Source organism: Asterias rubens, chromosome 14 (genome assembly GCF_902459465.1).
Source record: "Asterias rubens chromosome 14, eAstRub1.3, whole genome shotgun sequence".
Classification (NCBI taxonomy): Eukaryota; Metazoa; Echinodermata; class Asteroidea; order Forcipulatida; family Asteriidae; genus Asterias; species Asterias rubens.
In genome coordinates this window covers 2385574-2401362 of record NC_047075.1, presented here as the reverse complement: position 1 = coordinate 2401362, position 15789 = coordinate 2385574, and the positions used below count along the sequence as shown (strand labels likewise).

Below are 15789 nucleotides of genomic sequence, written 5' to 3'. Positions count from 1 at the left end.
TTTACATATATAATTACTTTTTTAACAGATCAATCTTTAGTCGCTATCTGCCAATTTCACAATTTGTTTTCGGGTAATTTCGTCAGTTTCTTTTCACCCCGTTGAACCCGACTTTTCCCTGCCATTGATCCCCATTATTATTATGGAAGGATACCCTTCCCCACGTAGGTGACCCAACGCTTCTCTGTCCCTACCAAGTAGTCTGTACATTTTCTTTACAGCCTTTTGTTAAGTTGTATTAGCATCTGAGAAGTTTTTGTTTTACACGTGTTTGACATACGATCGAAACAGGGGACTGATTTAATAAATCTGATAAGCAGAAAAAAGTACAAACAAATGAAACAAATTTATTTGCTACGCAAAAATTTAGTGGGGTACCAGTCAAAACAGTAACCTTTTCTGTGATTAGCAAGATTGTTTTCTTCGTAAAACAAAAGTTAGCTAAAAACTAGGTCAAAGATCTACTATTAAAGTTCAAGTTACATGACCCCGACGATAGTTGATTATTTATTTATTACTTTTATTTATTTATGTAAAAACCATGTTATTGAATGCCGGATTAATGAATACTCGAGAGTTCCAAGACTCCTCGAAATTGTTTTTATCAGAAAATACATTCAAATAAACTTTTTTTTTTACGGCCGTGTTGATCCCAAGAGGGCGCAATACCGAGGTATGTGCACTTTCATACCTTAAAGCACAACCAAATGCTTACCAAAATAAGGTTACCAGTACAACTATTACGTGAGATGTACAATTGTTGCTGCCTAGCAGAACTTTCTCATTGATATTCCTTGCCAAAACAAAAAAGGGTCGATTTTTGCCTATAATCGATTCCATGTTTTGTGTTCTTTATGCTACTTTTGCCTATCGATTAGCGTTATGTTTTCAAAATTTAGTGTTCTTGAAAATATCGACTTTGGTAACCGGCTTGTGTTTCGGTTACTTCTATTATTCGGAAATCGGTATCATTGGGTCTGTTCTTCGCGCGCCAGACTATTTTCAACGACGAGGCGAGTATCGATGCGTAGTGAGCAATTTGAGGCCGAGGTAAATGTCAATTATTTTTTCATTATCCACCACTCTTCCTTCTTCTAAATGAATCGAACATATCTTCCGGTATGGATAACTTTCCGTATGGCGCCACCACTTTTTCACTAATTTTTACAAAAAGGGATATCTTATTATTGAGGTAAATTAGATACTATTATTTCATATCGAATGAAAAAGTGGTGGCGCTATACGGAAACCTTTCCGCCTATTTTTCCGCCTTTTTCAAAATTAATGTTAAAATTTCGAAAAAGGAATCAGTGCCCCAGTTAACTCATCCGTTTCCCTGCCACCACTTTTCATGCAGAAAATTGTAATTTTTGACGATGTTTTTTAATTTCACTCAACAAAAAGGAAATACAAGCATTATGGAATGTATAATGAGTAGGTTGGGGAAAGCTTTAGTTGTACAGTACACAGGAAACTTCAGTTCTGGCTGGCTAACGGTCATAAAACTTTCACTCATCAACGCTGATTTGAAAAGGTATAGCGTTAAGAAGGCCCTAAATAATTAAGTGACCCCTACATAAGGCTCACAGGGGAGCCTTATAGTTTCTAGAAGTAGGCCTACATTATCTCATTGAGGTAGGCCTAATGAGACTTGATATTATTTCATATTGAATGAAAAGTGGTGGCGTGTGATACAGAAACTTTTCCCTATACAATCATCTAGGCCTACAAGTCAACTCTTCTACCCTTTCTACTGAACACAGACTCAGAACACGGTCCATCATGAAGTTTTTCACTGATCAAATTGAGATACAAAAAACCTAAAGTTAATTCTGGCTTTTAAATAAAGAATTTAAAACAAAATTAAGGAACATTGAAAAAGTTACCAATACGATCGAGTGACTCAATCGCTCAACGTTTTGTGTAACTGTAAAATATGTAGACCATGGATGTACCCAAGTAGGAACCTTCAGCTTTTCAGTTTCAGGAGGTGAAATTATTTCTTAATGGAAAACCAATTTTTTTATGCTGAGATGCTACCCAAGTTATTTTGAAACACCCCCAAAAAAGTTCACACTAAAACAGAAATGAATATATTCTAGGCATTGCATGGCAAGCCGAGGTATCAATTTATGTTTGGTTTGCTGTAACACCATGTATGTGTATCTACTTGCCAGGTAGAGTTTGTTTTTAGAGAACTGTCTTTCTGTATACATACTACTATTGCGGAGTATTATTATTATGATTATTATAATTAGTATTTATTCGACCAAGATACAAGACAATAGCGTTCACAAAGGTACAGTATACTAGTACAAAACAAGTAACTGAATCAGGAAAACTAACAAATACAATAACATCAATAAATCAAAAATTTCAAATAAAATAAATAAAATATTGACAAGAAATTGTTATTACAAAACGCAGTTGGAAGAAAAGAGTGGGGAAGAGAGGGGGTGGTTGGGCAACCAAGTAAGACAACGGGGAGAAAAACAAAACAGAGACAACAACAATAGGGACAACAACAACAAGAGGGACAACAACAGCAACAGGGACAACAACAGCAACAACAACAACCCAAAGAAACAACAACAACAACAAAAACAACAAAAACTCAACAACAAATCAACAACACAAAAAACCAAAAGAAGAACAACACAACAACACAAAAAACAAAGAACATCTCCAGACATATTGTTAAAAGACAAAAAATATGACAAAACAACATGATCAGACAAAAATAGGAACCAATAAACAACATAACCAACTTAAGCCGGCCAGGATAGACAAAAGTGTACCAAAACACTGTGACCCGAAGGCCTGTCTATCCAAATTGGATTGTTCTGGAGACTTCTCGTTTCTCTGTCCTGCTTTTTAACTATACCCGGGCGGAAGATAGGAAATTGGCAGGGACTACGTGTACTTTAGCTTACAGGAGCGTTATTAACTGCGCTACCGCGGAGTCAGTTCTTAAATCAGTCTCAACATTTGGACTACCTTGCTCTAGTCATCGTCAGGAGACTGGAGTTAATAATTTGACATTAATCAATGTGATCACTTTCTTCTTTTGCAGCTTGTGGGTTTGAAAGCAGAGTTATTCCGGAAACAAGAGGCACTCGGCAAAAAACAACTTCAAGAGAACTCTACTACAGTCAAGGCTAAACCTGTTCCTAAGGTAGGCTGGACATGGGATGAACTGAAATGAGACTCTGTCTGAAAAGGTGGTTATTTACCATGTTCACCTATGTTTGACACCCCCATGGAAGTGTCGTGGCCAAGCGGTACAGAGCACTGAATTCAAACTTTGTTGTTTCTGATCAGCAGAGTGTGTGTTTGAATCCCTAGCCGTGACACTTGTGTTCTTAAGCAAGACACTTCACCATTGCTTCGTCCTTGTGTAACGCATGTGTTGTGTAACGCATGTAAAAGAACCAATTGCACTTGTCGCACTTTTTTTATCGCAAATAATATGAGTAAAACCTGAGTCACAAAAATAATCTTCAGCTCAGTGAGACGAAAATTATTTCAGCATGTAAAAACGTATTAAAAACCAGTTCTGATAAAAATGCAATTTTGCTGTAAAAAGTATTAAATACTGTAAAAAGTATTAAAATACTTTTTACGGCAAAAACTGAGACAAACATTATTTTTTTGTGGCATTGTTTTACTCATTTCTCTAAAACTGCAGAACCTCAGCAAGTTATTAATTACTTTAAGGAAATCTTTCTACTATCATTATCTTCAAACGGTGTATGTAAGTTAATCTAAATCTGTGGACTTCGTGTTTTGTGTTACAAAAAGTACCCAGACCCTTTAAGCAATCAAACTCAAGTTAAAGGCAGTGGACACTATTGGTAATTACTCAAAATAACTATTAGCGTAAAACCTCTCTTGGTGACGAGTAATGGGGACAGGTTGATGGTATAAAACATTGTGAGAAATGGCTCCCTCTGAAATGCCAGAGTTTTCGAGAAAGAAGTAATTTTCCACGAATTTGATTTCGAGACCACAAGTTTAGAACTTGAGGTCTCAAAATCAACTATCTAAACGCACACAACTTCATGTGACAAGGGTGTTTTTTCTTTCATTATTATCTCACAACTTCGACGACCAATTGATATCAAATTTTCACAGGTTTGTTATTTTATGCATGTTGAGATACACCAACTGTGAAGGCTGGTTTTTGACAATTGCCAATAGTGTCCACTGTCTTTAACATTTCAAGTTCCAATCAAAATTATTCAAAACTTTACCCTGTCAGTTTCCTTGTGGTTATTGGTCTTTTTTTTTTTTTTCTTTTTTTTTTTACAGAAAGCAAGTATCTGGACCAAGAAGAATGACGGAGTTCAGTCCCGAGCTGAGAAGGATAAAGTCCTTACAGCAGAAGAAGAAAATGCATTGGATAAATCAAGGTAAATAATGTAAGTTGCATGTTTCATTCCCTAAAAAAAGTTTTGAAGGTAGTGCATTTTGCTCCACCAGCCATGCTCCTAGTGGATGATCCTTACAGACTTTGAAGGGGGGTAACCCTGTTTCAGCCCTAGGAGTAGGTGGCTCCTAGTGGATGACAGCCATGCCTACATCCTTATGGTCTGTGAAGGGGGTAACCCTGTTTCAGCCCTAGGAGTAGGTGGCTCCTAGTGGATGACAGCCATGCCTACATCCTTAGGGACTGTGAAGGGGGTAGCCCTGTTTCAGCCCTAGGAGTAGGTGGCTCCTAGTGGATGATACCCATGCCTACATCCTTAGGGACTGTGAAGGGGGTAACCCTGTTTTAGCCCTAGGAGTAGGTGGCTCCTAGTGGATGATACCCATGCCTACATCCTTAGGGACTGTGAAGGGGGTAACCCTGTTTCAGCCCTAGGAGTAGGTGGCTCCTAGTGGATGATACCCATGCTTACATCCTTAGGGACTGTGAAGGGGGTAACCCTGTTTCAGCCCTAGGAGTAGGTGGCTCCTAGTGGATGATACCCATGCCTACATCCTACAAGTCCTAGTCATGAGTTTGTACGTTTCGAAAAAAAGTTTTTTCTTGCATTTTTCCGGCAATGCCGACCAGGTGTATTGCTGCTAAATGCAGTAACACAACTTTAGATGGGGTCAGTTTGCAAAGTGGTCGGTTCATTGTCTTTTTTCAGCGCTGTGCAGCGAACACTTCGAACCGTCGTGCTTCGAATCCGGAAAACAATACACCACACATTTGACATGAAAAGAAAAAGTATTCTGAAACATGACACCATCCCAACAATTTTTCTTGCTAGTGGGACGTCGAAGAAGGTACCTGAAAGACGTGATGAACTTAAAGGAGCATTTGCCTGATGAGAAAACAATTTGTTTCAACTTTGAGGGCATGTTTTTAGCTTACACCAACTGCAAGCGCCAAGCTATCTTGTGTTGGCACTGCATGCCATTGTCCGTGCAGGGTAATCCGAGTGGACTGTCCGCACAGCAGCCATAGTGCGTGCAGACATGGTTCGTGACCATAGTTCTGTACGAATGCATCATACCGATCAGGTACCCAGTATACGAGGCCAGGCTACACATTTTCTCTTCAACTATCGTGCCTCGATTGACGTCATGGACAGCGCCCTCTCGGGTCGGGCCTAAATTTATAAATAAAAAGAAAACAAATTTTTTGGAACCTTAGTTAACTATTTATTCATATTCTACTCATCAAAACACCTTTTGATTGTTGACAAAAGCTTTATTTTGAAAAAATACCACTTCCAGGTCACTTTAAGAAAAGTTTGTTTTAACTATAATATATTCCAGGTTTTGCATCGGAGATAAATAATATAATTTGTTTACATCGATGTGAATGAAAGCACTGTATACTCAGTACTTTCCCGAGTTATACATGTGTCTGCTCTAGCAATGCAAAGGTCATGGGTTCCAATCCCACCTGAGTGATTTGCCGGTGATAGTTCTGATAAAACAATGAGTATACAATGCCCAACACACATCTGTGTGAAAGACTCTGGACACTATCGGGTATTGTCAAAGACTAGTCTTCACATTTGGTGTATCTCAACATATGCATAAAATAACAAACCTGTGAAAATTTGAGCTCAATTGGTCGTTGAAGTTGCGGGATATTAATGAAAGAAAATACACCCATGTCGCACCATGGTCACACAAAGTTGTGTGCTTTGAGATGCATGATTTCCAGACGTCCAATTCTAAATCTGAGGTCTCAAAATCAAATTCGTGGAAAATTACTTCTTTCTCCAAAACTGCGTCACTTCAGAGGGAGCTGTTTCTCACAATATTTTATACTATCAACCTCTCCCCATTACTCGTAATCAAGAAAGGTTTTATGATAATAATTATTTTTAGTAATTACCAAACTGCCTTTAAAGGAACGTTACTGAAATGGTAAGAAACAAAAATCGTGAAGATCACAGATTTACATAAAACTTACACGGTCTAATGATGATGATAGTAGAAAACATCCCTTGAAATATTTCTGTCTGAAATGTCATATTTGATGAGAAATAAATAATCTAACTTCGCGTTTGGAGTTTATCGCTCAGTGAGCGTTCTATTCATTTTTACTTTGGCATCGATGCAATGCAAAATTTGTAATCGGTTTTTGCACTATTCTCTCGTGACCCAGATGGCCGATCGATCTCAAACTTCTACAGGTTTGTCAGTTTATGTATTGATGGTGGATTACATAAAGTGCTTACACTGCCAGCATCTGTTCTGTTAGCAAAAACCAATTCTGTAACGTTCCTTCCCAAAAGAAATAAATACCAGGTAACGATAGTATGTTTTAGTGTTTCAAGACTTGATTTTTTTGTTGTGTTTTCAGGGCAGCCTTAGAGGGCAAGTTAAAGCTCTAGGAGGAGATGTCAAAAGGAGCCATTCTGACAGCAGGTAAAGAGTTGTGCCCTTGCGCTTATTTTCCTAAATGGTTAAACAGAACCTGTGACTGTTTTTTTTAGCCATCAACTTTCTCTACTGATTCCAAGCAGACCTACACATGTATGAGCCCATCTTTAAAGGAACATGTTGCCTTGGATCAGGCCAGTTGGCCATTTATGGGAATCAAATTTTTGACTCCCTTAATTAGGTTGCTGACCGTGTTTTAGTCCACGGCATACAAGGAAAACACTTTAGAGGCATGTTTGTGTGGATCATTATATTCAACTTTTAAAATATCTTTCTAATCATATGCATTTCATCGTCCGATCCAATGTCAACGTTTTCCTTTAAAGCCATTGGACCCTTTCGGTAAACAGTATTGCCCAAGGCCCACACTTCGTGTATCACAACTTCTATATCAAATAACAAACCTGTGAAAATTTAGGCTCAATCGATCATCGGAGTCGGGAGAAAATAACGGGAAAACCCACCCTTGTATCCGCGCGTTTCGTCGTGTCATGACATGTGTTTAAAATAAATCCGTAATTCTCGCTATCGAGAATTGATACTGTTTTAACTTTATTCTCAAAAAGTAAAGCATTTCATGGAATAATATTTCAAGAGAAGTCTTTTACCACTACCTTCTGTAAACCCTGTAAGTTATTTGTAAATCTGTGAACTTTTTTTTTTTCTGTACCGAAAGGGTCCTATGGCTTTAAAGGATTTTGGTACCTGTTCAAAATATCCATAGATTTACATTAAACTTACAGGGTTTGAAGAGAATGATAGTGGAAAGCTTCCCTTCAAATAGTACTTACTGAGGTGCTGTAGTTTTTGAGAAATGAGTAAAACAATGTCATGAAAATACGTTTGTAAATGATTAAAATAATTTTCGTCTCATGAGACGAAAATTATTTTCATGACATTGTTTTACTCATTTCTCTAAAACTACAGCACCTCAGCACGTAATATTTTCAGGGAAGCTTTATTATCTTCAAACTGTATAAGTTTAGTGTAAATCTGTGGACATTGTGTTTTTTGTCCTACAAAAGTTACATATAGTCCAGACCAGATTTAAAAAAAAAAAACTTCGAGCGGCATTTTTGAGTAAAAGTTGGTAACATACCTGATTTAACTAATTTGGGGGTGCTGAATCCGAAAATGATGGATACAAAACCTAATTTTTAGTCCTTCACCCTGAAACATCAAGTTTAAAACAATACAGAAAACCTAGGAGACGCAGACTTCTCACGTGAAAAATAGTCAGGTTCTGCTGTGGTTCCATATTGATGTTGTCAGGATACTATACAGGGCAGGTACCCGGGTGCAGGTCAGGTATCCGTAACAAGCTTTTGGGTGTACTGGATAGATCTGCAATCAAATTGCACATTCAGAGGGACCAAAAGGTGCATTTAATGTCATTTTGAAAGTATTTGAGTTCGTGTTTTTTCTAATAAAGAGTTATTTATTATTTGAACAGTCCACAAGTATAGACTCCTACTTTATTTTTGTATGTCAGCTTTTGTCAGAATTTTTTTGTCAGAATTGTTCAAGATACTTAGAGTGCGAAAATCAAGCGATTTTTTGAAGTGTTTCAGTTTGATGTCACTTAATATTATGTCCAATAAACAACCCAATGTATATAAATTATAAACAAATGTTTTGTAGTATTTGGGCTCCCATCCCTGTCCTTACAGAGACATTTCTATAAAAGAAAGTACAGAATTAATAGTACACAACACATTGCAATTCGATTGAATAGTGACTTGCTAAAAAAACACAAATCATCATGCAGATGGACTAGCATTCAGGAAACTGATAAACAAACATATAATTTTACAAACATGTTAATTTCCTTTGGGGAGATACAGTTACATGACATTACAAAAATGCCTCTATGGAATCGACGCATCAAAGCATTCCATTCAAGCTGATATTTCCCAAAATCCAATAGTGTTTTTCCTAAAATTAACCTGATTTTATGTTATGTTATGATAGAAGTATACCGGAGAATGTATCCTTGTAGTACTGAAACAACACTGAAACACATACAACAGCTTGGTGCAAGGAGCGTCTTCTTTTCAGTGTATGTCATCCTTTCCAGCATCCACTTAAACCCTATACTATAACATGTACAGAGTCATCTAAATCAAAAATCATATACTATCACATTGCAAAGAAGTCCACTGGGTATTAGACATTTTGACGATTAGGTCCATTTTTAACTTACTATTTTCATTTTTGGGGGGTTTAAGACTTTTCCTTGAAGTTGGTTTTAAAAGTTAAAACTCCTGTTCTTCTTCCCAAATAAAATATTGCTGGAAAAGCAAAGTAAGAGTCTGGTGTACTTGGCCAAAATTAAAACAGTCTTTTGACTTAAGCTTTTTTGTTTAGCAAAACAATTTGCCTCAGTTTGTACTCCAAACTATGATTGCTAATATCGAAGATACGCACACCTTTCTTGAATGATTTATTGCTGGGAACCTTCACTTATTTTGGTTTACACCAGCGGTACTTGAACCTGTGACCTCTGAATTAACTTTCTGTCTTGGTTCAGGGCAAGCTTTTGTATAGCAACCTCCAGTTGAGCAAACTCCCGTACCATTGTGCCATGCACTCTCATTGAATGTTGGGCCATTCGGGACTGAAATTTTTGCCAAAGGACACTAAAAATGGAAACAAGGTCGTCGGAATGGGGTTTTTTTTTTACTTGGTGTTTATCTTGGTGTCAAGAGCATTAACAATTGTTTTATCCAGAGGATTTATGTAAAATTAGTAAATACAAAACTAAGTATCACAATTTTTTTTCTTTTTTCAAATCGGTTGTATTTGCGCTTATTGACTCGCAATTCCCGAGTATCGACCCAAACCCTGCATCTCTTACTAACTATGCAAACACTTGCCCTGAAACATTTGATGTAGCAACTGTCTCAATTGTCATAGAACTTTTAATTTAAGAAAACACCTTGTGGCTAAGCATGTCATTGTACCAGACATTGTTCAAATCTAACTTTCAAATGGGTGATCACTAATACTGAAGTCATCTTGTCACATTCCGTCTTACCCAGGGGACGATGTTGCAGATCACTTCCTGGTGGACTATGAGAAGAAGGCCATCAGTGACATGAAGGAGAAGAGAAGACTCGAGGAGGAGGAAGAGGAGGCAGCAAGGGCGGGGCCAGAGTATGAGATGGGGGCTACGGATGTACCTGGCCCAGTCGACCCTCAAGATCAATGGTAAGGAAATTCATCTAGAGGGGGGGGGGGTGGAAAGAGGAGGCAGCAAGGGCGGGGCCAGAGTATGAGATGGGGGCTACGGATGTACCTGGCCCAGTCGACCCTCAAGATCAATGGTAAGGAAATTCATCTAGGGGGGGGGGGAGGTGGAAAGAGGAGGCAGCAAGGGCGGGGCCAGAGTATGAGATGGGGCCACGGATGTACCTGGCCCAGTCGACCCTCAAGACCAATGGTAAGGAAATTCATCTAGAGGGGGGGGGGGAGGTGGAAAGAGGAGGCAGCAAGGGCGGGGCCAGAGTATGAGATGGGGCCATGGATGTACCTGGCCCTGTCGACCCTCAAGACCAATGGTAAGGAAATTCATCTGGGGGGGAGGGGGGGAAGAGGAGACAGCAAGGGCGGGGCCAGAGTATGAGATGGGGGCCAGAGTATGAGATGGGGGCCACGGATGAACCTGGCCCAGTCGACCCTCTAGACCAATGGTAAGGAATTCATCCAGGGAGGGGAAGGGGGAAAACATGAGGCAGCAAGGGCGGGGCTGGAGTATGAGATGGGGGCCTCAGATGTACCTGGCCCTGTCGACCCTGTAGACCAATGGTAAGGAAGTCATCCAGGGAGGAGGAGGGGGAAAACAGGAGGCAGCAAGGGCGTGGCTGGAGTATGAGATGGGGGCCTCAGATGTACCTAGCCCTGTCAACCCTCTAGACCAATGGTAAGGAAGTCATCCAGGGAGGGGGAAAACAAGAGGCAGCAAGGGCGGGGCTGGAGTATGAGATGGGGGCCTCAGATGTATGATTTGGTTTATTTAGTATTCTCAGTTGGTGTATCCCAACATATGAATCAAATACAAATCTGTGAAAATTTTTAAAACAATCGAAGTAGCGAGAGAGTAATCAAAGAAAAAACACCATTGTTGCCCAAATTTGTGTGCTTTTAAAGGCCTGAGAAAGGCTTCAGGCCTGAATGTCTTTAATTACTTGGGTGAAAAGTTGCCCCTTTCTCAAAAACTATGTTACTTCAAAGGGAGCTGTTTTTCGCAATGTTTTATACTATCAAATCAACAGCTCTCCATTGCTAGTTATTAAGTAAGTGTTTATGCTAACAATTGCTTTGAGTAATTACCATGGTGTTCAGTGGATTTTAAAGTCATACCTTCCTTGTTTTCTCTTCTTCTTTGACAGTTGAACATTCAAGGTTGGAAATATTTGTTTTAGAAACTTTGTGACACGTGGAAGCCAGCTGGTCATAAACACTGGTCATTATCAACCATTCATAAATACCCCACACAGTTTCTCTACTCCTATTGGTGGAGAGTGCGTCACGTGGGGGCTGTTAAACGGTTGATAAAGACACAGCTGAAGCTGTATAAGACTGGCTGGCTTCCGCGTGTCGGGCGCGCGCGAGCAAGATTATCACGCGGAACGCAAATCATAGCTATACAGCGCGTAATATATGTAAGCGCGCGCGTAATCTTTTTATAAGCGCGCGCGTACACACAACCCACGCGCATCAAACAGATTCTTCACAAAGTTTTTGAAAACAATATTTCAAACCTCGAATTTTCAATTGTCAAAGTGTCTATAATTGTATTTTGTTTAAAGTTTTTTAACAAAAGGGCATTTATGAATGGGAATAAAAGAATAGTGACTCGTTCTTAAACGTCCGTTAAAAACCTTGCAGGGTCGTTGCCGTCACACGGCAACGACCCTGCCAGTTTTAAACGGCCGTTTAAGAACTCGTCGCTACACTTTTATTCCCTTATTTAAACACCCCGCACATGACGCGCTCTCCACCAATAGGAGTAGAGAAACTGTCCGGGGAATTTATGAATCTACATTTAAAGTCTGTACTTTCCTTGTATTTCTCTTCTTCTCAGAATGGATTTTGTGGACACCTTAGGACGATCCAGACGCTGTATGAAGAAAGATCTTCCTGAGCTCATCAACATGGATAAACGTCTTAATCCTCAGGCATTTAGGTAAGTCCAGATTATCACCGGATATAAATGATTGGTCTCCGCACTCGCTATTTGATTCATAGTTTGTAAAAGCACACAATTTGTGCAACATTTTGGTTGAGGAGGCCGAAAAAAATACAACTCCAAAGAAGTCACTCATACAGAGTGAACTTGGTCAACTATTCTACATTCTGGTAATGAAATAAGTAGTAATAGTAATAATGAAAACTTATAAAGCGCACAAATCCATCCTCACATGGCGCTAAAAAAGTTACCCTTAAAAAGTGACTAGCACTGTGACCCTGAAGGTAGCTGTGTAGAGAAGATGATGAAGAAATTTCAGTTTTAGATGTTGGAGGAAAACCCGAACAGTTTATGTGTACAGTTCAGATTTATCCAAGTTCATGGTCTGGGTCTTGGTGTCAGACATTGGGGTCATGGTCTTGGTTCTGGAGGGACAGTCTTCGTCTTGGCCTCACAGAGGAGGTCTTGGTCTTGGTCTCCCCCTAGGAGCTTCCCAGGTCGAAATTCCAGTTGAACCTAGTTAAACTGGGTTTAACTGGAACTAGTTGAAACCAGTTGATAAACTAGTTAAACACAGTTAAAACCAGTTGGTTTAACCCTTTCAATACCACATTGTTTATTGCAAGCGCCGAACCGGATACCGCATTGTTGACAAAGGTCACAATGCTGTGTACCATATTTTTTCACACTAAAAAATATATAACGCAATTTGCAGTGTGTACTGTTTTCAATCTTGAATTTCTGTGGGAAGACATTATTTTTTGGAAAAACTTTGTGCATGCAATTTGTAGCATATGAAATAACCTTTCCTACGATGTCAAATTTGTATATTATTATCTTAATTTTGTTTGCAAGATTTCTGGCTAAAACGAATTACTTCTATTTTTATTCAGGATTTCTGTCTCAAGAAAAACGACAAGATTTTCAACCTAATTTTCCTCAAAAGTTTGTAAAAACTACTCAGAAAATATAATCGTTTTTATTATAAGCTTCAATTTCCATTTGTACCAAAATCGGAACGTATTTTGCTGAAAAATCTGTTTTGAAAGTGTTCAGCCACCACGGTCCCTTCGACCATAGAGTAAGCTCTATGCTTCGACCAGCACGAGTCGGTCGGGGCCCGCCCGCCATGCACGCCCAAACCCACGGCGTTGAACGGGTGACGTGCTCGGTCCAGTTAGCTACCGTTGTTGTATAGTCCGGTTTTGTCATCATCTGACTGCATGTCTGGCGACGAAACACCACGATTGGCTGCCAAATGTTCACTAGATTCTCTCTCAGAACTTCCCAAGTCTTTTTATAGAGTCACTATAGGCAAACATATCAGCCAAAACCTTCGTGCAATGAGGAGACATGATGGTGATTTTTGTCCAAAAAAAACGGAAGCGTGAAATCTTCAAACATACTTTTCTCGGAAAATCATAATGGCGACCCCCTATACAATACATACCATTGCAATGCTTGGTAAACAAGCAACCCGTCTATATAAAACCTAACAACAGAGGGCGCCAAACAAAATAAATACAATCTCTCAAAGGCAAGGCTTTTTTCTGTCGAGTTTTCTCGACATTGGTATGGAGCGACTACACAACGCACGTCGAGTTTTCTCGACAATGGTAAGGAAGCGCTTGTACTGCGCGGTCGAGTAAACTCGACAATGGTATTGAAAGGGTTAATATGGAAAATGGACAGAGACTGGTTTATAATTTCAACCTAGTTAAACACAGTTAAACCTAGTCCAAACCAGTTGGTTAATATGGAAAATGGACGAGTTTGATCACTATCCAGTTGAACCAGTTGACACCAGTTAACTAGGTTCAACTGGAATTTTGACCTGGGTTAGGTCTTTGTCTTGTCTCAGTCTTGGAGGGAAGGTCTTTTAAAGAGATGGCCTTGGTTTAAATGTTAGGAGGGAGGTCTCTTGGTCTCGAACTTGAACATGAGTTCTTGGACTTGGTCTCAATTTCTTGGTCTTGGTCACGATCTCAGTACGGAGGTCTTGGTCTTGATTTTAAGCTACAAGGGAAGGTCTTGTTTTTTGTCTCGATCTTGGAGGGGAAGTCTTTGACTTGGTCTTGAGGTCTTTGTCTTGATCTCAGACGGAAGATCTTTGCCTTGGTTTCGAATTTTGAGGTTAGGTTTTGGTCTTGATCTTCTTGTGGGATGAGTATTGCTAGTCTCAACATTTCATCTAGCCTGCTCTAGTCATCATCAGCACTCACACCACCCTTTAAAGGAACACGTTGCCTTGGATCGGTCGAGTTGGTCTTTGAAAAGCGTTTATAACCGTTTGTTATAAAATGCATATGGTTAGAAAGATGTTTTAAAAGTAGATTATAATGATCCACACAAGTATCACTCGAAATTGCGTGGTTTTCCTTTACCTCGTCGTCAAACACGGTCGGTCATTTATGGGAGTCAAATTTTTGACTCCCATAAATGGCCCGCAAAGTAAAAGGAAAACCACGCAATTTCGAGGCAAATTTGTGTGGATCATTGTATTCTACTTTTAAAAAATCTTTCTAACCATACGCATTTTATAACAAACGGTTATAAACGCTTTTCAAAGACCAACTCGACCGATCCAAGGCAACGTGTTCCTTTAACTTGACCTGTCTTTGTTTGCATAACTTAGGGAGAAGGAAGACAAAGAGAAATCTATGAAGCAAGAATCACTTCCAGATTTTCGCTTTGTGATAATAATATCTGTTGGCATGTGGCCTTAAAGGATTTGGGTACTTTTTGTATCAAACACAAAACACAATGTTCACAGATTTACATCAAACTGACCCTGTTTGAAGCTAATGACAGTAGCAAGCTTCCCTTAAAATATTACTTACTGAGGTGCTATAGTTTTTGAGAAATTAGTAAAACAATGTCATGAAAAAACGTTTTTACATTCTAAAATAATTTTCGTCTCATGATCACTGAGAAAAAAATTATTTTCATGACATTGTGTTACTCATTTCTCAAAAACTGCAGCACCTCAGCAAGTAATATTTTCAGGGTAGCTTTCTACTATCATTATCTTCAAACTGTAAATTTGGTGTAAATCTGTAGACATTGTGTTTTTATCCTACAAAAAGTACATAGACCCTTTAAAGGATTGGGAAAGAGGAGACTGTTAAATCAGCCATGATTGGAAGAATACTGCCCTCTGGTGGCGGATGGGGATGAGATAATAAACTTCACTTTAATACCTGTTTTTGTTTTGCATATCTTAGGGAGAAGGACGACAAAGAGAAAGCTATGAAGCAAGAAACACTGCCAGATTTTCTCTCTAGTGACATGCATCGGAAGATGATGAGGAAGAAATGGGAGGCTGAGGAGGAAGAAATGAGGAGCCGAGGTCCTGGGCCTCTTCACTATCAGAACCTCAAGTTTGATGGTAAGGTGTAAGATAGGGTTCTTAAAGGCACTGGACACCTTTGGTAATTGTTAAAGACCAGTCTTCTGACTTGTTGTATCTCAACATATGCATAAAATAACAAACCTGTGCAAATTTGAGCTCAATAGGTCGTCAAAGTTGCCAGATAAGAATGAAAGAAAAAACGCCTTTGTCGCATAATTTGTGTGCTTTCAGATGCTTGATTTCGAGACCTCAAATTCTAAATCTTAGGTCTCGAAATGAAATTTCTCGAAAACTGCTCAACTTCAGAGGGAGCCGTTTCTCACAATGTTGTATACTATCAACCGTTACCTAT

The 15789-nt window shown here is 39.2% G+C and overlaps 1 protein-coding gene across 1 annotated transcript; it reads left to right on the top strand.

The window, feature by feature from the left end:
* Positions 1-1005: 1005 nt before the first annotated feature.
* LOC117299549 (coiled-coil domain-containing protein 174-like) lies at positions 1006-15484 on the top strand. The gene is made up of 4 exons (XM_033783098.1): positions 1006-1050; positions 3074-3175; positions 4312-4412; positions 15310-15484. The coding sequence occupies exons 1-4, from the start codon at positions 1024-1026 to the stop codon at positions 15482-15484; spliced, it is 405 nt and encodes a 134-aa protein (XP_033638989.1). The 5' UTR covers positions 1006-1023.
* Positions 15485-15789: the final 305 nt, after the last annotated feature.

Bases quoted from the DNA above. Each gene is read 5' to 3' on its own strand.
- LOC117299549 (XM_033783098.1), top strand. From the start codon at position 1,024: ATGCGTAGTGAGCAATTTGAGGCCGAG. The intron at 1,051-3,073 runs GTAAATGTCAAT...CTTCTTTTGCAG, and splicing joins GTGAGCAATTTGAGGCCGAG to CTTGTGGGTTTGAAAGCAGA. The intron at 4,413-15,309 runs GTAAATAATGTA...TGCATATCTTAG, and splicing joins AATGCATTGGATAAATCAAG to GGAGAAGGACGACAAAGAGA.